The 24,565-nt window shown below is 36.2% G+C and overlaps 4 protein-coding genes across 6 annotated transcripts in view; 2 read left to right on the forward strand and 2 right to left on the reverse strand.

The window, feature by feature from the left end:
• The window catches only part of LOC126856367 (aryl hydrocarbon receptor nuclear translocator homolog), a 35,735-nt gene extending 34,329 nt beyond the window's left edge, over nt 1–1,406 (reverse strand). The window contains exons 1-2 of one of the 2 annotated variants that reach the window (XM_050604815.1): nt 1,184–1,406; nt 251–299 (exon numbers count right to left, since the gene is read on the reverse strand). In XM_050604815.1, coding sequence (XP_050460772.1) covers nt 251–299; nt 1,184–1,220 — 86 coding nt within the window. In that variant the 5' untranslated portion in view covers nt 1,221–1,406. The remainder of the gene's footprint in view (nt 1–250; nt 300–1,183) is intronic. The other variant, XM_050604814.1, reaches the window with a different exon arrangement.
• On the forward strand, nt 90–17,423 carry LOC126856360 (nipped-B-like protein B). Of its 2 annotated transcripts, XM_050604797.1 has the most exons (3): nt 2,680–2,789; nt 3,592–3,774; nt 3,997–17,423. In XM_050604797.1, exon 3 carries the CDS (start codon nt 4,003–4,005, stop codon nt 10,684–10,686), a length of 6,684 nt encoding a protein of 2,227 aa, XP_050460754.1. In that variant the 5' UTR covers nt 2,680–2,789; nt 3,592–3,774; nt 3,997–4,002; the 3' UTR covers nt 10,687–17,423. The 2 variants fall into 2 exon arrangements, with proteins under 2 accessions (XP_050460755.1, XP_050460754.1); XM_050604798.1 differs by lacking the exons at nt 2,680–2,789; nt 3,592–3,774 and adding an exon at nt 90–93.
• LOC126856384 (coiled-coil domain-containing protein 112-like) lies at nt 17,417–19,810 on the reverse strand. Its single transcript, XM_050604844.1, is given in 7 exon segments — nt 17,417–17,523; nt 17,526–17,553; nt 17,630–17,854; nt 18,047–18,674; nt 18,979–19,236; nt 19,504–19,607; nt 19,716–19,810. Coding segments are annotated over 7 exon segments (1,350 nt in total). The 5' UTR covers nt 19,793–19,810; the 3' UTR covers nt 17,417–17,493.
• Nucleotides 19,811–20,978: 1,168 nt separating this feature from the next.
• LOC126856364 (GAS2-like protein pickled eggs) overlaps nt 20,979–24,565 on the forward strand; it is a 65,503-nt gene continuing 61,916 nt past the window's right edge. Inside the window, exon 1 of the mRNA XM_050604804.1 lies at nt 20,979–21,576. The gene's annotated coding sequence lies outside the window, so the exon portion shown is untranslated. The remainder of the gene's footprint in view (nt 21,577–24,565) is intronic.

Raw genomic sequence — 24,565 nt, forward strand, 5'->3', positions numbered from 1 at the left:
GAAAACTTACGTGTAGAAAAAAGTGATCCCTTTTTAAATTTTTATTTAAAGCCTTTTATGCCATCAAATTTTTATTCACAATAAAATATTTGTGTTATTAATTCAGAATGTCAAAATTTTGACTGTTTGCATATGTGTCAGCAATATTAAGACATAATACATTGATATATGAAATTTAAATATGTAAATTATGCTTGATATAAAAATTATTTCAACGCAAAAATTAAGCGTATATTCATTGATAACTTACCCTATGTGGGCAGCACTTCGCTTCTGTGCCATTTTGCTTGGGTCACTCCCTGTACAAAAAAAGATATACACATGAGTATTATATATGATAAAGAACTTTCTTTTACAAGACTTAATTTAGTTGTACAAAATAACCTAAATTTATATATGAATCAATGGTTAACAGAATTTATGAAAAACTTAAGACCTTTTCGTTTCACTTAAATTTCTTTCATCAATGGATACATCTCTATAGTTTTTCGAATACCGTGTCTTTTATATAATTTATGTTATTTAAAAATTTGTATCTTATTAATATATACATTAATATTAATATTAGCATAACCGCAGAGATAGATATAATCATGATTGTTGATATAACTAGAACCGATTACATCAATATTGATTTTAATGATGGATATTAAATATGGTAACTATAGTTTTTCTTTTTCTTCTTCTATTTTCATTTATATTAAAATTATATAGATAAATTATTATAATTGTAAATTGAAAAAGAGGATTCTGCTTACTCGCAACAGTTTATTAACCATCGCTGCAACAAACTAATACTATTAATCCATGCTAACCATGATAGCTAAGTCTTTATTCAATATGTAATCGTGTCGTGATTCAAAAATAGCTAAAAAATCACCACACACACATTTCAATTCGTCAAAAAGAAATTTATTCTTACAACTCATTCCAACACATGAACTCTGTAATAGATAAACTGCATAGTAATTTATCTAGAATCTTGATAGATTCATCCGAATTGTGCATGTACGATGAGAGTGCATGGATAAGTTGTAGGGAAACGTTATTCTCGAATTTTCCGCGGGAGAAGCAGCTGATTTTCCGATCACAGGATGATTGTTGATTCAGTCGCGCGAGCGAAAAAGCAACTGCAGATCGACGTTAAAGCAACGGCAACAAAACTCAAGCGGCTTTGGTTTACCTGGTATAGAATGGGCGATCGTGGATACCGTGAACATTCAGCCGGAATTTTCTGTTGCAACGGTGCGACGGAAAAACGGGGCGCGCGGGACACGAGCGGGTATCGACGCGAGCGTACAGCGGTTTCCACACTCCGCACCGACATCAAAACTGGGTGTTTACACTCAGCAGGCGCGCCATTTTGGAGTTTCGACTCGGCTCCTGGGTTTTATTTTCGCACACGGCGGCCTACGGGAGCGCCGCGAGACTGATGAAGACCTCGCGGGCTGCCATCTCTCGGCGAGGCGTCGTAAGACGTTTAGCGTATGATTCGCTGATACGTCAGAAATCTATGAATATCCACGTACGAAGACGGAATAAATCCGAATCAATCCATATATCCGTTCGATAAAATTTTCGATTATCGCAAGATAATCTCTGGGTTTTATTCAATGATTGACGCAAGATATCTCGCTTTTCTATAATAAATAAGATGCGAACTGACAGACATTCTTAATTCGAATGGATGAAAGTATATATCCAGTATTTTCATTGGTTACTACGCGATCATAATAGACATGTGAGCTTCTTCTCACAATAGATTTTTTTTATCGTACTATTCAGTGATACATACATATTGAATGATAATTCTTTGACAATTGACAGCATGAATCGAAAGAATGAAAGTGCAGGACCTCGATTGTTCAGGCGTGCGAGACCAATGAGGCCAGTGAGGCCAATGAGCCCAACCGACACCGAAACCGAATTCTCGTCGTAGTTCTCATGTAAACACGCCCATCGTAAAGCACGGAGCTCGGCGCTGATCGCGCGACGCCGCGTAGCGCCTAGCGCCCCGCCGGTAATACCTGCGTCTGGCCGGAGCGATATCCCACTACGCCACTTCCGTTAACTCCGCTGCTGAGCAAAATGGACGCCTTTGTGTCTGTTTTCTTCGCATTCCCAGTATAAATACGGATTACGGGACGACGCAGCGGCTGCGAGGCGGCGATGTTTGCGCGACGCCGCGTGAAACGCGTGTGAGGGCAGTGTCGTGTACGCGAATCGTGCCCGTGAACCGCCGTGACCGACGTGGATACGCGTCCAACCAAGTAGGCCAACTGTGTAGCCAGCCCCCGTGGATGACAATTGAGCGAGCATCGCCCGGGCGACGGTGTACCCGCGGTGAGTCCCGCGACGGGCAAACGTCACGCCGATCGCCACGACGTGCCTGAGGATCCCGCCGGTGGCCGCGAGCGACGCGAAACGGCGCCCGGCCTCCCGCCAAAACCGTCAGCCACGAACAGCGGACGGAGGACAGGAGCGATCGGCGACGTAAATAGTATCCGGGTGACACGGAGTTATCGCGTCGTAGCCGCGTTGCACTCTCCCTTGCGCTGCGTCGACGACGGCACTTCACTGCGAGCGAGTTTTCCACAGTGAATTTTTATGCGTGCCCACTAGAGTCTGACGTTCTCGTCGTCGACGGAAGGATTCTGTCTCTGACTCCCCCCCCCACCACCATCACCACTCCCCCTGCCCACTGTGTTTTTACATCTGCTCCCGGTCATTGCGAGGATATGGTGTCGCACGACGTATGATGTTGGATGGTCGACGTTCATTCAGAGAAGGTAAAATAATGGACTGCATTATACAATGGTGATTATTACTGAGAAATGCTCTTTGGATGCAGCGGAGATTTGGCCTTAGCAAATGTTGTGTGATTTCTTCAGTGTCTCGCTGTGTTGCTGAGTATCTTAGGCCATGTGTAATAGAGAATGATACTACGTTACTGTGCAAGAAATGATTATTTGATGCAAACATGTAAAATATTTTTTTTCTCATATTTTTATGATATTTATTTTTCTCCAAAGCAATATTTCAATGTTTGCGCTTTGAAGGTACTAAGATTACGATTCAAGGAATATCAGTTATTAATATGAATGTTATATATGAATGTTATATATGAATTCTACAAATGTTTTATAACAAAATGCAAGATTATTATTTTTGTACTGTGCGTAATTTTAGAAAACAAATTTTGTTATAACAAAAAAAGTAGATACAAAATAATTATAATGTTGATTCTTGTAAGATATAAAAATTTTAATTATAATTTGAAGTATTTTTTTAGATATAATTCAATATTTACAATTAAATTATAATAATAATCTGTTAGATTTTAAAAATAAATATAAGTATCACATTATAACATATTTTTAGGTTATAGTTACAGTTTGTTTTATTTGACATTTATTACTTTTTTATGTGATGTATAATCTAGTTTTTATTTATATAAATCTTAATTTTTTTTTTAGATTTCTAATTTTTTAAATAAAAACTATTTATATTTAAAATGTTAGATAATAATAGAATAATAATATAAATATATTTAAAAAGTGAAATATTACATAAGGAAAATTTTTGTTGCAGGACAACAAAGTACTGATAAACATGGATCGTTTATTGGAGGACCCACGTGCTTCATCAAAATTTGGTTGAAACTTTTATTTGCAACATGGGAACTTAAACAAGATTCTGTCAAGTTCCCAATATTTGCCTTAGTGTTCTTCAAAGAGGATTAGAGACTATTCTGTTCAACGGTGAAATATTTGTGTTAGTATGTCTTAAAATGTATAGTGAAAAGATTTTAACAATGATTTATTTAGACGTTTGTGGAGACAGTGCATTTAGACATGTTTCATTGATTTATATTTATTGTATATCATGAACAAGTACTCATAGCATGCTTGTGTCGTGCTCAACATATTGTATTGTCCGAATTTTGCACAGCTTAAGAATGTTAGAATTGATTTTGATTCTCTTTCTTTTGTGTAGGCTGTAATGCCAGAACGAATCAAACTCAAAATGAATGGGGTTGTACCAAGTGTGCCAATAACTACCCTCGCTGGTATTGCGAGTCTTACTGACTTGTTACCTGAAATGCCTCTACCGACTCCGCTGCCACAGACTCTGACTAATAAGTCGTTGCTGTTTCATCCACGAGTGGCAGAGGAAGCGCAGATATTGCTAAGTGTTCGCGATGAGAATCTTGTACCGCAGTTGATAATGTCTCTGTCACAGACCTCGTCGGATCACATTGAACTCAAGGATAATTATGCGAATACCGAACAGTCGTTAGAAAATGAGCAAAACACGCCTGAATTGCTCAAGGCAATCTTACAGATAAATCCTCATGTATTTAGGGGACCTCAACACAATTCTCCGAGAAATTGGGCGCAAGGTGCGCCTATGTTGCACGCGAATCAGTCGCCGGCAAGCTATGGTCGTTTCTCGCCGTCCTACTCGAACTCTTCAGGCTCTAGGCAAACGCCTCAAGGTAGTCCAGCTCATCCTGCGGCGGCCAGATCTGTGCTCCCGCCGCCATTAGCCAGCGGTATTGCTCACGCGCAACATCCGCGAATGCCAATTACCCCGCAGAATCATGCGGACATCTCGCAGATGTCTCCCTTTGCTGTGCCTTCTCCGTCGCCCAGAGGTAACGTTATGACCGAACAAACAAGAACGTTAACAACGCCCCAGCATATGCAAGAGGACACGAACTGTATAAATCCTTTATCGAACGTAGCTCTTCAACCGAACATGTATTCGCCGGCTCACATGAGTTCTCCCAGTGCACCACTCTCTCTCGGCAATGTGACGCCTCAGCAGCACAACATGGCTGGTATGACGCCGCAACACAACATGCACATGACATCTCCCATGCGCACCAATATGCCTCTGCAGCAACAGCATCCAGCAATGGGTATGCAACAGAATCTTTACGATCCTATGATAAATCAGCAAGTTCATCATGCTTTAGGTAGCGGTCAATCGTTGGACATTGATAGTGCGGTGCAGGAGAATCAACAGTTTCTTCTCGATCCGGCAAGCACTCTTCCTGATATTGATTTGCCGATGGAAAACATCGATGTGAAGCAAGGCATGGATCATGCTGTGCAACATTTATTATCAAGTCCTCAGACCACATCTTATCCAAGTGTACACGCCACTGATATGATTAATGTTTTAAATCCAACCGCGACTAGTGTTGTGCCTAATGTGCAACATCAGCAGAATAACAATTCAGAAAAAAATATGAAGCTTACTAGTACGTTAACGGAAAAGCTGAAGGAGCCTATTGTTATGTTAAATAGATTATCGCTGGCTGATCAAACACTCATGCAGAAAAGTTTGGCGGCATTTGCGGAAAAATCGCCGAGTCGCGCGGCGAAAATGGGCATCTCTAATCGCGATGACATGTCAAAGACTGACTCCGAGAGCGAGGAGGAAATTGGTAAGAACAATAAACACTTCAAGGCTCGCGCGAAAGAGCGGCAAGTACAACGAGAGAAAGAGAAAGCGGAGAGACGGAAGAGCGAGGATAAAAACCGCAGACGAAAAAGGATAACGGACGAAGACGATGAGGATGATAAACGAGATGCACCGTATACGCCTACGAAACCAAAAATACGCAAGATTGAGAAAAAGCTAGTGCCTGTATTAGCCAAACTGAGTGTGGAGGAATTGATGGAGACCAATACTTATCAGCGATTTAACTCTACCATAGAAACGATTTTCGAGAACACCGAGGAAATAGCGAACGCCGATTTTGAAGATGACGGTGATGTACCTCCTGAAATACTTATTCCCAAGTATCAATTGCACGATCTTTGTACAGAAGCAGCCAAACTTAAAACGCTTGGTGCCATGGAATCGATACCCACGGACAAATTAGTAAGATTATTGAATATTCTGGAAAAGAATATACGAGATGGCGCGAGGGTATCCCCGCTCGTAGACCCAGACGATGATGTCGAAGAAGGACGATTATGGATGCAATTAGCAATGGAACGAGTGCAGCGCGCCGTAGACGCATCATTGATCGCGCTGCATATTATGACCTCTAGCAATATGCCGAAGACAGTCTATTTGGAGGACGTAATTGACCGAATTGTTATTTTTATGAAGTTTCAACTGCAAAACACAATCTATCCCTCATTCGATCCTGTCTATAAGATAGATACGAAGAACAAGACTGACAATTTTAATTCTAGCGGACGCAAGAAGCGAGGTCACATGAAAGAGGTGCGTGAAAAAAGTATCCTGCAGGTTTACAACAAGATGCATGAATTAGTAGGTCTGCTGGCTGAGTTGTTGAATATACAGGTTTTAACAGATACGAGCGTTCTTCACGCATCGTCGTTGGGCGTTGCGCCGTTTTTCGTCGAATCGGTGAGCGATCTTCAATTGAGCGCGTTAAAACTTGTTACTGTAATATTTACCAAGTACGAGAAGCATAGGAGACTACTTTTGGATGATATTCTGGCATCTATAGCGAGACTACCTAGCAGCAAAAGGAGTTTACGCACATACCGACTCAATTCCGAGGATCATATACAGATGTTGACTGCTCTAGTCTTGCAACTCATCCAATGTGTGGTAGTTTTATCAGATTCGAAATCTTCGAAGGAGGAGGAAGAGAAGAAGCCCAGTCACGTAGACTCCGATGTCTTTATTATCAATAGATATGAGACTGCCACTAGAATCGCAGGCAATTTTTTAACGGTATTTCTCAACAAATGCGGTAGTAAGGGCGAAGAAATAGATTACAGACCATTATTTGAAAATTTCGTACAAGACTTATTGGCGACGGTGAATAAACCTGAGTGGCCTGCCGCCGAGTTGCTGCTCAGTCTTCTCGGAAATCTGTTAGTAGGACATTTTTCTAACAAGAGCTCCGATATGTCGCTTCGTGTAGCCTCCATCGATTATCTCGGTGTGGTGGCGGCCAGATTGCGAAAGGATGCAGTCAGTTCGCATTGCAAGCTATCGACCATCGATCAGATCATACGGGACATCAAACTCGAGCAGCAAAAGGACTCGGATTACGACCAGATAAAAGATAAAGAAATTGCAGGATTGAGCGAGGATGAAGAAAGGACGGTATTTTTGCAGAAGGTACTTTTAGATTACTTGGCCGTTAACGGAACGAAAGATTCAGCTCTTGGATACGCGCGTCACTTTTATCTGGCTCAATGGTATCGGGATTGCGCGTTGGAGAAATCTCGGGTAGGCCAGTCAAAGAACAGCCCGAGCAAGAAGATGCATAAAAAACGAGCAAAGAAGAAAAATCGGCATCATAGCAGCGATCAGGACACAGAATCCGAATTGGACGAACAAGATCCAGACGAAAACGACAATAATGAGCAGAAGAATTCTGAGGCTTACCGGATAATCGAAGAGAAGAAGAAATATATTATCAGTAGAATAAGACCGTATAGCACGGGAACGAAACCTGATATCCTTCAGACATATATTGATTATAACTCTGCGGAACTGATCTCACAGTATCTCGCATCCAAGAGACCGTTCTCGCAGAGTTTTGATAAATACCTCAAGCAGATCCTCCATGTGTTGACGGAATCGTCAATTGCAATTAGAACCAAGGCGATGAAATGCCTCACGATGATCGTCGAGGCTGATCCGAGCGTGTTAGCGAGGGTGGATATGCAGTTGGGCGTGAAGCATTCGTTCCTTGATTACTCGACATCCGTGAGAGAGGCAGCGGTAGACTTAGTAGGAAAATTTGTGTTGAGTAGACCTGAATTGATTGACAAATATTATGATATGCTATCGACTAGAATTCTTGACACTGGTGTCAGCGTGCGGAAACGCGTTATTAAAATTCTTAAAGATATCTGTATGGAATGCCCGGATTTTCCTAAAATTCCAGAGATATGCGTAAAAATGATAAGGAGAGTGAACGACGAGGAGGGCATTCGGAAGCTCGTCATGGAGGTTTTTCAAAATATGTGGTTTACTCCGGTCAGAGAACGCCCCACCCTTGATTCAGAATCATTGCTAAGGAAGGTCATGAATATCACGGACGTCGTGGCGGCTAGCAAGGACATGGGGCTTGAATGGTTTGAGCAGCTTTTGGTAAGTCTATTTAAACCGAAAGAGGACAAGGACGACAGCACGAAGATGCAGGCAGACCCGCCACGAACATTGTTAACGGCGTGCAAGCAAATTGTAGATTGCCTAATCGAAAACGTGTTGCGACTGGAGGAGACAAATTTGGGGGACTCAGAAAAATTGGGAAAGAAAGGCTCGTCGCAGAGGTTGGTTGCGTGCCTGACAACGCTTTACTTATTTGCAAAGATTCGGCCGCGGCTTCTGGTTAATCATGCAATCACTCTACAGCCTTACTTGAGTCTGAAGTGTCAGACGCAAGGTGACTATCAAATCATTAGTAGCGTCGCACACACTCTTGAATTGGTAGTGCCTCTGATGGAACATCCTAGTGAGACCTTTTTAGCGCAGTTAGAAGAGGACTCGGTAAAGCTGATTTTGCAACACGATAGATCGGTAGTCGCGAGCTGTCTGTCGTGTTTGGGATCCATAGTCAATAACGTCACGCGAAACTTTAAACTAATACGAGACTGCTTCAAGAAATACTACGGACACTTAACGGAGTACAAATCGTTTTACGAAAAGGACCCGACCAATCCCATGTTATTAAAATACAGGCCGTTTTTCCGACGAGCGCTTTTCACGGTTGGTTTACTGTTACGTCATTTTAATTTCACGGATCCGGAGGTGATAGAAGGACTGGCAGACAATATTAAGGATCAAGTTTTTGAGACACTCAATTATTTTGTTCATCTAGATAACGACGACATCCGGCATTTCACTTTGTCAGCCATCGGTTCTCTCTGCATACGGCATTACGAGTTTATGATGCTGCCAGAGCTGAAAGAGCTTTATCATCATTTACTCACATCAGAACACGCACTGGTTAATATGAGAATACAGGTACTCAACAACATTGAAGTGTACTTGCAGGAGGAGGAAAAGAGGATGATCAAACAAGATCTTGAATGGGCGAAAATGTCGAAGCAGGAGAATCTAAAAGAGATGGGTGACGTATCGTCGGGCATGGCTAGCACCGTGATCCAGCTTTACATCAAGGAAATTCTCGAGTCTTTTCTGCACATCAACATAAGTGTACGACACGCGGCCCTTAAAGTTATCCAACTAATTTTGTCGCAGGGTTTGGTGCATCCCGTCCAGATAGTGCCCTACCTGATATGCATGAGTACCGATTGCGAGAAGGCGGTGAGTCACAGCGCGGACAAATGGCTGCAAGACATTGAAAAGAAGTACCCGGGTTTTATCCATATGAAATCGCAGTTTGGCATCAAGTTGAGTTATCGACTACAAAAAATTTTACAGAATGATATTACGGTAAGAGGTATGCGAACGAAGGACGGCGAATTCCCGGGCGCGCTCAACGGTTTCCTCTATACGATTCTGCGCAGTACGAAACAGCAAAGGCGAGCATTCGTGCTGTCTTTTCTCAAGCGCTTCGATGAGACTGCCAAGACTAGTTTGTCGCAGATGCTGTATCTGGCGGACAATCTCGCTTACTTTACATATCAGGTGCAGGACGAGCCACTCTTCATCATCCATCACATTGATATTATCATCTCCATGTCTGGTACGAATGTGCTGCAGTCTTTCAAAGAGGCTTTGCTGCCCAAGGAAAACAATATGCAATCGCAGTGTGGACAATCCGAACTGACATCGGCACAAATGACGGGGCAAACGATACCGACGCCATCGGTACAGACAACGGCAGCGGGGCCAAATGGTCAACCAAAATCAGATCAGTTATTGTCGGCTCTAGAAGACGAAGAGGACGATGAGGAGGATGAAGAAGCTATTTTGGTCAGATTACCAGATGACACCACCTTGCTCAGGGAGTATATTACCGCCAGTCAAGGCTTCTTACTTTTATTGACACTTCGGCAGCACCTCAAGGATCTTTATGGTTTCTCTGACGCGAAAATCAGTCAGTATTCGCCTTCGGAAGCGGCCAAAGTCTATGAAAAAGCGGTTAATCGTAAGAATAATTTGCTTTTCGAGCCCAAGGCCACGCTACAGAGACTACGGGAAGGCGTGACCAATGAGGAACTGGACACAAACGGTAGGAAAAAACTCGTGAAGGAATATCTAGACTTCAAACAATTGATGCTCAAGTTTGATCCCGAGGAACCAGACGACGATGGTGGTAACGATGCCGGCGACATCAGTGGTGGTAATAAGCAGAATGCGGAGAATCCGCAAGCGGCGAGGATACCGCCGCATCCTGTGGTCGATGGCGGTGGCAGAACGATAGCTGACGGCGCTGTCGTAGGAGACTCCACTCTGGCTGTCGCGGGCGGTCAGCAACAATTCCAGTTACTACCGCAATCAAATCTGAATCTGAACTCCGCTCCGATGGAGCATCCGAACAACTCGGTGAATTCGCTGCCAGCGGCAGCAGCAGCAGCAACACCAACGACGCCGCGAGTACCGAAACTAACGATACACGCTCATCCAGATGCGAGGGAATCGCATCGCAAACACCGCACGCACAAGACGGACAAATCGGTGAGGAAGCACAAGAAGAAGAAGAGGAGAAGAATCTCCGACACCAGTGACAGCGGGGAGGACTATAGTGACCCTGACTTCCTCGTGTGAGTGCAGTGGTATATCTCATCCTATGTGTACATATAAATATCCGTGATAGTGTGTGCGTGCGATCCGTCGGCTGGAATGACTCACGTTCCACGGCCGATACCTGGACGCTATTGTGTAGCGCGACCGTCCCTTTCCCCTGGTTTCCTGAAGCGATTCTCTTTCCCAGCCTCTCAAAGTTGTGCTACGACTTTGAAGACGATTCACTGAGACCGTTTCAGGTCAAGAAACTTCATAGAGACTATAATAGTGATGTGGGAATGCGTGTGAGCGCGAGAGAAAGAGAGATAGATCTTCGGTAAGAATGATAGCCAGAGATTTTTAAGTGCGATCGATTGAAGTAGGATTAGCGTGTTGTTGGCCGAAATGGTGGGCATCCGAGGTTTATCGATCCGCCATGCCGTTGTTAGCGAGATCGGCTCGTTAAATATTTCGTGCGACCGTGCTCGGAAACTTGTGGCGGATTCATTCGAGAATTAGCTTCTGCTTCCTCCCTGTCGAGACGCTTTCGATTAGGGAGCTTATAGATGATCACACGATTCCGCCGAAATAGTGCAGAAAGCAAGGGATTACGAATGATTCTCGATAAGATACTATGAACAAGTTTCTCGAGAGAAATCAGTACAATAAATTACGTTCGCGAACAAAATTCACTTGTAAATAATATCACATACAAGACGATGTCTAATACAACTGTTAATTAATTCTTTTCATGGAGAAAGAAATTAGAGCGCAAAGAGAAAGAAAAGCATTAAAAAAAAAACGATATGAAGAATGATCGTTGTCAATCGATATATTGGTCGTCGTTGCTTCCTCTTTCTCCTTTTTCAGACTGAATTTGAAAAAAAAGTAAGCACTGCTTATTTCGATAATGCTAAATTATTAAAATTTAGATACATTTATGCTAATGCGCGTGCGCGCGTTGATTTATAGGTAAACATTAAAAATATTTTGTGTTTTGTGCTTTAAAGTTTATTGAAATTAAAGTATGTACACACACATAACTGTGCACAGAATAACATTTCCAAGACGATTACTCTATAATACTTCTGTAATAATATTTTAATCATTGTAAAAAAAAAGATAGAAAAATATATTGCTGCTTTAAGACACATTTGACAAATACAAATTTAATAAAAAAAAAAAAAAGATAAAATTCAAATGTATGGTTTGATATTAATCTAATAAAAAGATTACTTGAAAGAACAAACAAAAAATTTATTATAATAAAATTTATTTGAAAGACGGTAATATTTATATGATATTAAGAATATTAAGATTTAGAGAAAGAGTTTAAGAATGTGATATCAAATATTATTTATATTAATTACAACGTTTATTAAATACATAAAGTTTCAAAATAAATTATTTTGTGCTTTCAAAAGTGTAATACAGAATTTACATTTAAGAAATGATTACATTAAATATAAATGATACGCAAAAAAAAAAGAGATTAGAGAAAATTATACGTTTAATTTTTAAGCATATCCGGCAATTTTAAAAATAAGGCCAGAGTATTATCGATATAAGCGGTAATTACTCGCCTTCAAGGAGCTGTACCAAATATCAAAGGTCCACAAAATTCGACAAACGATACGAAACGAACTTCGATGGAGGGCGGACCCGTATAGATCCTCTCCTGCAGTATGTATAATAATAAAGGTGTGTAGCAGGACGCGTTGCCTATGCATTACGAAACGTTGTTTGTAATATCTGTACATATAAAAATCTTCAAGTAAAGTATCTTATTTTCGTACAAACTATATAGCGGTGACATTTACGAAGAATACTTAAGATTTTGTTGTAATATTAAGTATTTATTCAGGATTTATATGTTGTCCCAATATAGTTTGCTTCATATACACACACACTCACTCGTCCTTGATGTACGAATACGATAAAAAAAAAGAACAAAATAAAAGAAAGGTATCATTTTTATACAAGCTTATAGAGGTAAACGGTAAAAAGGGACCTCTTATTAACATGAAAGAAATACGGGAAAAATTCACAGCGCGATGTGACATACCTACTCGAGAAGAGTGCGATCTTATACATTTTCATTTGTCATAATTGAAATAATCATTTGAAATAGTTAAATAATTTTACTATTATTCTACATTTGTAAATCCTTATAATTTGCATTTGATTTATGTATGTAAATTATAAGAATGTATGAGTTATACACATTAGACTGTAGACAATTCACAATTTAAAAAAAAAAAAGTATTTAGTAGTATTATTTAAATATATATGTTTGTAGAAAATAAATATTTCAAAAATTAATTATAGGAAATGTAACACATACATACACATAGTAATTAAAAAATAATTGAAAGATTCGTATTCTTTTTTACAAAACTTTTTACGAATGGATTCAATTTTCAGATCGCACTCTTCGCTTTCGTTTTTCGTTTCCTTCGCCAGTATAACAGCTGTTACTATATTCAAAAAGATACGATGAGTTTGTCGGACGATGTATATGAACACAAGAAAAATATCTTTTTCTTTTTCCATATTTATAGAAATCCAAACATATGATTTAAATGCACTTTTTTACATGACTAGATTCAAGGCAGCTATTATTTCGAAAATTATAAAGGAGTTGTATTCGTGAAATTTTTTTACTGCAATGATTAATTCTTTTTATATATTTATAATTAACGCGTACACAAGATATAATGAAAGAATAAAAAGAAAGAAGCGAGACATCATCGCATTCTTTTTACGGGATGGGATGCGAGCGCAAACTGATCCAAGATATGATCGTACCTCTCCCCCCATTATCCAACTAAATCAAACTTGAACACCACTTAGATATATTTGATACCTGTTTATCAATATCGAATGTCGCGATTTATCTTATCGTTAGCTCGCTAGTTGAGCGCACGCATCTCTTCGACCGAAAAAATGAAGTTGGAAACGGAGACTACGACGATTCGACCAAATAAACGCCTCTTTGTTCTTCTCGCGAATTTATGTTATGTTTCTTCTTGTAGCGGATGTTGAGAAATTTGCTAGTAGCAATTATCGATTATACGAGGTCTTTATTCTAGAATGAGTACATAAATAGAGGAGAAAATGAATGGATGCTAATACATTTAAACAATGATATGAGTTTCTTTTTTTATAAAAAATGAATTTATTATATTATCGAAATGTCTTTTTCTTCAAAGATTTAAAATATTGAAGAAAATATTTATTTATTGCGCATGAGATTCTGCATAAACATTTTGTGAATATCTTTATTTTCAAATAAAAGATACAGATTCGTTATTAAATTCTAGAAGAAAAGTATTTAACACCAACTTGTATTAGAACCAATTTTCTCTCTCATTTTTATGTTAATTTCACATTCTTTCAATTAAATTACATTTAAAAAATTATAATTTTTTATTTTGCATACAATTATCAAATTTTTTTCCCGCGATTTTTTTTCCCATGGAAAGAATATTATTCCTTTGTGTTTCGACAGAGACGTTTATCTGAACATTGATAACGCAATGCATTTATATTTGATCACAAGAGACTACGAGGCGTAAATTTTTACATTTATGCGGATTTGATAACTATATTAACGAACGCAGAATCTAGAAAGTACATTCTTTCATATCCTTGATTTACGATTATACTCGCGCTTTACCGAGGTCCAGATGTACACTCGTCTATATCACATCATCAATAAAACTGGCAGTAAAAAATGTATGAATTCATTCGTCTAGCTTTAAGAATACGCGTCGATTTTTGAAGCGCACGTGGAAATTTTGCTGTCAAAAAAAAAAAGCTTTTTTTCACGCATTTATCTCTCTTTTTCTTTACATAATTGTCAAAACTATGTTCTACAAATAAAGAGTGCAATGATATTAAATTATATATTTTTGCAAATGCCAAAATTTGTTAAATTTTTGCACGATGTGATTATCTTTCGAAGAAAGTTTATTTACACATGCATATATGTTTAGCAAATTTGATCACGTGCGTTTCTGATGTTTAGATTAGTAAAATTCTCGGTTATTAACTGTGTTCTCGGTTTCTTTTAAAAAGAAAAAAAGAAAACTTGCTTCGTGTTTGATGCAAATTTGAAATAAACTCCATATAAAAGACTGTACACATCAGAATGATTTTTATGAACGATGAATGATTATCGAATTCGAGAAAGAAGCAAGATGTGAACAAATCGATATAATAATTGTCACGTTATTCCAAGCAATGTGCGTAAATCTGTCATTAAATCACTATTTGTTATAAAGTTTTTTCGATTTTTGAGAGTTGAAGCTTGATTTTGTTCTTGCTTTTTGTAAAAAAAATATCGCTTATTTTAAAATCTTTTGGTGTAAACAGTAAACTACCTAACCCGAAATTTTCTGCTTTAAAGTCCCTAAAACTAATATTATAATTTATTTATTTATAGTTTTATAACTCATCAAGCTTTATAAGAGGATAGATTCTCTTACTTTTGTTATTTCATTATTATTATTACTATTTATCAATTCAAAAAATCAGTTTTTGTCGCGAGAGACTTAACTCGCAAAGGAATTAGATTCTCTTTTTATAAAACGTGCACTATATAAAATAATCTGCACACATAAATTATAAAATCTCGTTTTCAAATTTGTACCGTTCCCGAAGCGTGCAATGTTAGAATTTAAGCGAGGATTGTTTCTTGTACAATTTTCTTTCCGAAAACTTACGGAAGCAATAATTAATCAGATTCTCATTAAATTGTTTATCTTCGGATAATATGCCCATGGGCGAGTCTTAGAGGAAAAGCAGAAGGTTACTCGATTTTCTTCAGTTTTTATAAATTTAGTAATAACTTATATGTCTAAAAACATAAAAAAATGTTTGCAAAAATATTTACAAATCTGACGATTTAACAAGAAAAATTAAATAACTCATGAAAGAAAAAGAAAACTGGACAAGAGATTAGTTTATTCGGCAATTATATGAAGACAATTTTTAAACATGGTATTGTATCCGTCATGATATTGATTATGATTATAAGAATACTAGTGGTTCTTTTATATGTTTTTCTACCGCGCGTTTATATAAAAGCGTATTCTTTATGGACAATGTAAAAAAGCCAAAACATTTAATATAGGAGCTGTATGATTTCGTGCGATCTCGGTAGTAGGAAAGTTTTTTCCGAAGTCAGCCTCATTATTGTCACGAAAAATTCGAGAAAGTCTCTTTTCTAAATCTAAACGATATAACTATGATTATGAATATATACATAGTACATAATATGCATATGCAATTATATCTGTAAATAATTTACGAATGTAAAGATTCTAATAAAATTTATCAATAACTTATGAGTTTTCCAGAATCCTCTCACGAGAAAAACTTTCCTGCGTGCCGAGAGCTTTTTTTTCAACGTTATCGCTAAAATCATTTTCTCAACTTTATCTTTAAATACAATCGGAAGAATTTATACATTTTGTTTCGGATTTTTATTTTATCAACGTATGTATATATATATATATAATTCGTGACAATCTTGCATTTTTTATAAAATATTCTTTCGAAGCGTTTGTTAAAAAAATATGCAGATTTGTTTAATGAAAATTATTTTCTGTAACAATCTTAATCGATATTTGGATTTTCATATTCAATAGCCGAATTTTTTTTTAAGAAAAGAAGAGGCGCGTTGTGTGAAACAAATCGAGAAGAATCACTATTATTCACAAAAATGATGAAGTTATCATTAATAAAGTAAAGAACATTAGATAAAATAAAATCGGATGTAATTACACGCGAACTTTTGCACTGACTGAGCAAACGAATGTTGGAATGATACGTTACTGGGAACGAAAAAAGTGACTCCGCTGTACAAATGTTCACACGTGTACATATTTATCGTTTAGATGTCGGCAAAGTTAGTGATAAACAAATTACAGCAACCGTTATGATTAATCGAATGACATGTATGCCGAATGAGATGGAAAATATAATTGAAAGAGAGTGTGCGTTAAATATGATTATTGTTTGTTATAATAAACAAACTCTTCTAGGCGGTGCGCATTATAAATTCTAAATAATTATATTTCTACGTATATATATATATAAATAAATAAAAAAGTATAGATATACATATACATATATATGTATTGTCTAAACGAAGAAAGAAGAATGCGTTTTAAGGTCTTTGCGCGTATTCTTACAAAGGACGAAAGTGCCATCATATCGCGTCGCGTAGGATTAACCCGTGACATGTAAACAAATATAGTAATTAGTAATAGTAAAATAATTGATAAGAAGAGCGAGTTAAAAATATAGCGGGCGAACAGATTATCGTACTCGGCGCGATACGAGACACACTTGTGTATTATAGCATTATACATATATATATATATATATATATATATTATCACCTATGTTTTTGTATTTGGTAATCTAAAACGAAAAAATATCGAATTAACGAACAGAAGATTAATAGAAAGTATATTATATATATTTGAGTAAATGCTCCGAGGGTTGGAGTTATCCGAGACGATGTTGATGATAATATAGTCCCTTTTTCTTTCTCTTTCCTTTATCCTTTTTCTGCTCTTGAAAATAAAAAATAACGAGATTTATAGAGCGGTTTATAATATAATTGTAAAGCTGAGAATATGCACATATAACGATCGATCTTGGATAAAATCAACACTCGTTTACTCATAATTTATTATGTACATCGTCTGAAAGAAACAGAAAGATACGTTCGTAAAGAAAAATAAACATAAGTATATACCAATGTTTTTGATTTGTACTTCCTTCTTCGTCAAGGTATAATTGTTATTTCGATTAAAAGAAGAATACTATCGATTTCTAGAAAATGTCAGGGCATCCTTGATCTCCGTCGATTCTTTATTTCTCCATTGAACATATCTAAATAGTAAGGACATATAATTAGATATATTTTAGGTACATGAAAGTAAATATTTTTTTCTCCTACGAAACGTACAAACGAGGAACATCCTTAATATATTGCAGTTTTTTCGGCTTATTCGTATTAAGATCTTGTGTTCTGTATCGTTCTCTCCACACTTCAGTCGAATTCAACAAAGTCGAGTAATCTCTTTTTTTCATTAATTGTGATCTTGTCTTTTTTATCACTCGATTATTAGCCGATTTTTGTTGTTTCGCTATTAAATTTTTCTTTTTGTTTATGTACTCTTCATCTTGTTTCCTATTAATTTCATTTTTTATTAGAATTACAGTTAGTATTAACTTTTTCGAATATTAAAATTTTTTTGTTAACTTTTTTGTAAGTAAGTTATAGATAAACATGAGTTGGAACAATTGCAATTTCTTTCTTAATTTTATTTAGCATGTTATTGCTCCAAATCCTTCGTTTAACTTTAAAAACAATTGATATTACCTAAAAGCCTTAATCAACATCGGATTGTATTGTGGTTTCGTTCTCGAGTTGTCTTTCGAAGCTTTGGAAGAAATTTCTATCGATTTTCTCTCACGATATTCCTTCAAAGCTTCTTGAACGCTCTTCCATCTTTCTCTCTTACGTTTTTCTAGCATGGTGAGTTCCGACTCGATCAGAATCTTCGATTGCTTCTCGTCAATCAAACGTTTGTTCTCTCTGTCAATTTTCCATCGCTTTATTAATTCCTTCTTTCGATCCGTGTTATTGACATCAATCTTCGTTATTGTTCTTTCACATTTGTCAGTCCTACGTGTCGGAAGTTTTTCTGTGACATTGGAAATTGTTTTTTCTTGTGAAGTGCCTTTCAAGCTTTCAATCCCTATTTCACTCTTGCAGTTTTTCATTTTCTCCATTTCTTTTTGTTTGCGCCACTCTTTAATGCTTGAGCGTTGTTTCTCACGTAAGTTTAGATAAATCTTATACCAAGCCTCGTGATTCACTATAATTTTCGCAGTTAAATCCGGACATTTGACTTGAAGAGCGGTCACTAGGGACGCGATGCTGTTACATTTTTTTCGCGTTTTCAGGAACAACAAATGATCCTCATCGCTCCAGTTATCAGTGTAGCCTGCAAGGTACGTGGTTTTTGTGTCACATTGCATATATAAGTATGTATAATTTGATAATAAATAATTCTTGGTAATAACAAAGTTTTATACGAATCTCGTATATGAGAAATAGTTTAGCAACAAGAAAAAGGCATGTTTTATATTACTCTTTCATTCGATTAATATGAATTTTTAATTAAATAATAGAATCATTTATAACACATGTACACTTAAATATGTTACATTTTACAAAATAACACCATAAATTATACTTTGGAACATACTTTGATTACTTATACGAAGAGGAATGCAAATTTCGAGTACCTGTTTTAGCAATTAACGCGTGAAAGTCTTGGATCCCCTTGTAATCGTTGCACTTTTTACTTTCTTTGTTAGAGGATGTGACAGATGTCGGTTTGCTATCGGTTGCACTCTGATACTTATGTAAATTCGATTCAACTTCGCGTAATTCAGACTCGAGAGTTATTTGCTCCTGCGACAAAGTCTCTAGTTGACAAGACTCCTTGAAGTCTCGAATTTTTTGCGATAATCTCACGAGCCGTTGTTTGTATACATTTATATCTAAATAAACGTTTATTCGCATTATGAATATTGAACAACGTTTTCTTATTCTAATTTCAAGATGTACATAATTGATAATAATTAAATTGACATTTTAAATAAATTTTAAACATAGAAAGTGTGCGGCTTAATTAATTAAGAATAATGTGTAAAAATTTTATATCGGAAGAGATTCACGCATAGGAAAGAGGACGAATGTACAAGAATAATTTTATCAAATACGAGAATAACACTATCAATTGAAAATAAAATAATTTAAAAGTTTACCTAATTTCTGGATCTTTTCGGGGCAATCCGTGGAAGATTTTGCCGATCGAAGTTCTTCGACAATTTCCTCCAAACGGTTTCTCATGTCATCCAGAAAAATTTGTCTTCAAAAAAATATTTCAATTAAATCGGTATAATAAAATATCGCGTGAGCCAATTTGATATGCATAACGCGCAATCTAAGATCGATTAATTCATTTTTCTCTGCTTACCTGTTTTTCGAAATGTCACTCATTTTATGCAAAACGGGTCGTAGAACTTCTGGTTCCAGTTTCATGTTCTCCATCATGTTGGCGAGATTCTTTTCCATTAAATACTCTTGCTGCTTTAACTTCAATAAAGACTTTCTGTATTGCGTATTTTCAGTAGAATTCACTTTTCCACATGACGGGATTCGCTTTTCTGTCTTATCTTCCTTGCGGATAATTCCATTCATTATTATATTCAATCGCTATATTAATTATTAGGCTAAGTGTAATTTTTTTGTTACAATGAAATAATTTAATGTAAAAATCCAAGATTTTCTTTATAGATTTGTAGACGCGTCGTATTTTTTTTGTCAGGAAACAACATTCGTTGGGCTTTGTGTCCTGAGTTTTGATAAAGTTTCACATGTGGGTTTCCATAGTAATTCACCACATAACTGTCTCCCTTCTTATGTAATTGCACCTGCTGATTGAAACTGCATAGAAAATTGTTATACAGATTGTGTAATGTGCAAAAAAGAAAAATAATTTTTTTTTTAATATAAATATTTTATTTATGTAAAAGTTTTTTTACAAAAATATATAATTTTATATTTAAAATATGTCCTTTTTGTAATACCATGCACTTCATAAAAAAATAAGAATTAATCGAAAATATGTTTTATGTATCAATTTTTTATTTATTAACTTTTGCAAATAATATTTATCATTGTCATTATTTTAATTCCAATTGAAATTATGTTTATTATTAAATTATTTAGTGATTTTAATGAAAATTTATTGCAATTATTTTTGCATACTATTATTTCAACAGCCTTTCATACATTTTCTCGAGATATTATATATATATATATATATATATATATATATATATATATATATATATATACACATACATACAAAGAACATAAAAATAGAAAGGATATAAAAAATATCCATTGTTATCTAAAGTCGATTAGATCGATACCTATAAATACAAGTTTATCAACAGTTGCATAAAGCTAAAGATTTTCCGATAATCATATATATTGATATAATAATACAATACAAAAATAGATATATTTTAAATTAAAAAAAATATATTTATTTGTTATAAATAATATAAATAATACCTTCTGTTTGTTACAAATAATAACATATATATAATAGGGGAAGAGAAATGTATACATCTCCGCGTTTTCGAAAAATTAAGGGATATCTATTATTGAATAATATTTCATTTAATCGTTTATATTAAAAAATATCAAATGTAAATTATTGTACAAATAATACTCTGACAGTGTTTATATTTACAGTCGTCTCGATACGTTCTCCGATCCGTAGCGATCTCTCGCGGCGTCGCCGCGAATCAATTCGATCCCTCCCCTCTCCTTTCCGCCCGCGGCTCCTCGACCGTTCGCGTTGCGGCGCATTTATACGGGCGGCCTGTCTCTAGGCGCCTCAGTCTATGATCGAGACGCGACAGCGTGAGTATGGGGTGCGCGCGCAATACCCCGCGAGACGTATCGTACGGCATTGCGCTTTGAACCGTTTGACGACGAGCAACGAGAAACGACGCGACGGATTCGTAACGCTTTTCGAGAAGATAGAGGAGAGATAAGAAGCACACCTCGGGTCCTCGTCTACATATTCCTCGTCACAACACAGTCACTTCGATAGCGCAATTCGCGGCGCGAGCGCGCCCGATACGCGTATGTCGCCGGGAAATCCGACCGGCTCCGAGCATTCGATTTTCCGCTCGATGAGTGAAAGATTGGTCGCGCTATCGTGAGACGAGATCGGGATCCTCGCGGGATTTTCCGCGATTGCGGTGATCCGGTGTTGGGGACTCGGGAAGAAGGATCTCCTTTGGATTCGCGAAGCAAATGTAAGTATCAAGTCTTATGTATATGCGCTTGGACGGTTAGATACGTGAAATTGGCTGCGTTTTTGCGTCGGTTATTTCGAACATGATCGGAGATTAGGTATTACGAATGATTGACACGTTGGGATCGAAGGAAATCGAGGTACGTCATTTGGATTGATATTGAAGGCGAATCGTTTTGAATTAATTAGCAGGTGCATTTGTGATTGACGTACTTTGAACCTTTTTTTTTGGCGCAATGAAAGATCAGTTTAAGAAGGTTATATTTTATCTTAAATAGATAACGATTGAGCAACACAGAGAGAGAGAGAGAAAGAGAGAGATATATTATATAATATAATATTAAATATTAACAATATAAAATTATCATGAAATTTTCTGATTTTTCAACAAATTTTTACTTTAAAAGGGAATTTAAATTTTTCCGAATATTATTGAATATTATAATAAAATTTAAATTATAATTAAATTTAAATTAATATAATTAAATTTTTCTGAATATTATTGAATATTAAAATAAAATTTTCTCTTGATCTGTAAATCTTTGAGTATTTATTAAGCAAATCTGTAGCTTATGTAATATACAAATTTTGGCCATTTTTGGATTTTTAAATCGTCACGTTTCTTTAAATAGAATTATTTCTGCAGAAATATCGATTATAAATATCATTTGAGGTAACTATGGAATTTTCTATTACAAAATATACAATTTAAAAAAAATTTTTTGCGACTCATTTTTTATAATTAGAAAGTTATGTCATTTAAATTAGAAGTTGAGGCATCTAAACTATCATCAATGTAAAGAAATATGGATAACTACATTATATTTGTTGCATAGCACAGATGATTCATTGGCAAGTTCGCTTATGCAGCGACAATGATAAGGAATCATGGAGCGTGATATTAATGTTAGACTTTAACTTGGAATGGATATTCCAGATGGTAAAGATAAAAACGAACAAAATGATTTTGAATAATGAAAAACGAGATAAATTTCTTGAAAAGTTATTGAACATAGAATTATTGTAAGATCAAATAAATGAATATTATTAATCTTACTGCGCATGTGTATCATACTAGAATATTATGTTTAAATAATATTTTGATATTATGCATCGTATAGTAGGTTAGTCTTGTTATAGAGAGTCACAACAATTAATTAAAGGATTATTTTATATAATTTTGTGTCATTATACCTTCCTATTCTGGCTACTTAATCATCCGTTAGAGTGTTTTTAGAGAAAGTTTCATTGTTCGAACATAAGGAAGTTCTGCTTCATAATAATTTAATCACATTAATTAGTGATTGCTGTTACGATAATATAACTAATTATTCGCAAAAAATGGTACGTTATGATTAACAGTAATTAATCAATATTTATGTTATACCATTTCCATACAGTATATTTTCCACATTTCATTTATTTAATTTCTCATTAAAATCATTTTTACATAGAAAGCTGCATTGTCCCAGCAATTGTAAAGAAATATTGCACCATAGTAACTAATTAGAAGTTGTTAGTGCGATTAAATCATACATCGTGTGACTTTCTTTACGTTAAATAATCTCACGTGTACTGCAGAAATGAAGTAGAGCGAATAATCTTATATTATTATATATAATTATATTATATTATTAACGGTCATGACTTTTCAAAATTAATGATATATTTTCGAAGAGATTAATAAGAAAAATTAATCCTGTTATCAATAACATCTCATATCTCATTAATTTTTATATATGTTTCGATTATATATTATTATATATTAAATTGCGAATATATCAGCAGGCAAAGCAGAAAGTGAAAATCGAAAAAATTTGAAGAATCTTCAATTTAGCTCGACGATACGCGGATTAGTTCGCGATTGACGAGTAATATTCGCCCACGGGATGATTCGCGCGCGCGTAATGGCGCGATAATTTCGCGGCGATTGAATTGCCGATGCAATTACTCGCCGGAGGCGCGAGTACACCCTCGAAGCGAAGATGAGCGAGATAAATGGATGGAGACAAAGTGTTTTGTCGCGTGAGATAGTCAGTCCCGCGAATTGCGCACCGTGCGCAACAAGATACATCATTCACTCACTCTCTCTCTGTCTCTCTTTCTTTCTCTTTCGCTCTCCCGATAATAAGTAATAAACGTAGGCATGATGTATAATATAAACGATGGGCATGACGATGTTTGCATGTCGCGATTATTCTATTGAATGACATTAAACTTTTTTTCGATCTTTATCGATTTTGCACACGCGAAAGATTGTACTTTGTGCATATCTTAAGAATATTTTAATTTTAATTTTAATTTTAATTTTTATTTGAAAGCAATTTTTAACGAAGAATAATGTTGTTCTGATTTTAACTAGAGACATTTCTTCAATGATGACTGAAAAAAAAAGTTATTATATAATTCCCTTTTTTTTTCTTTTGAATTGCACTTTTATAAAAATTTCTACGCGTTTATATTTTTATAATGATTGATATGTTAATGATTTATGTTAATAAATTGTATCGATTATTCTCACGTCACTATTATTTCGTAATATAATTGTGATAAATGATTTTATCGCGCTAGCACATCGCATGGAATTAAAATCATACGATCGACCAACAGTATTTTTTTTTTTTTTGCATTACTATTATTTGCTATTCTATTGCTCGATCGTAGATGAACTCTATTGCGCCAACACACGCGTTTACGCGAGAATTTGCTGCGTGCTGCGCGAGCATCGAGGCTTCAGAATAGCGTGCTGCTCTCCGGTTAAAAGTGAATGGGGAACCCGCTCATTCATAAGATTTTCTTCCGAGAGGGGCAGCAAACAGTCGCGCGCGCGCGCTCGTTACTTGCCTCAGCGCAGCGCGGAGCAAATGCACTTTAAATGCAGCGACTGGATATGCAACTTATCACTTTCGACCGTTAAAGCCAAGTATTTCTCGATCGAAGGATGCTCGCGAAAAAGGAGTTTGCGAATAAATATTTTACGAGCAATCTTT

This window comes from Cataglyphis hispanica, chromosome 18 (assembly GCF_021464435.1).
Source record: "Cataglyphis hispanica isolate Lineage 1 chromosome 18, ULB_Chis1_1.0, whole genome shotgun sequence".
Lineage (NCBI taxonomy): Eukaryota > Metazoa > Arthropoda > Insecta > Hymenoptera > Formicidae > Cataglyphis > Cataglyphis hispanica.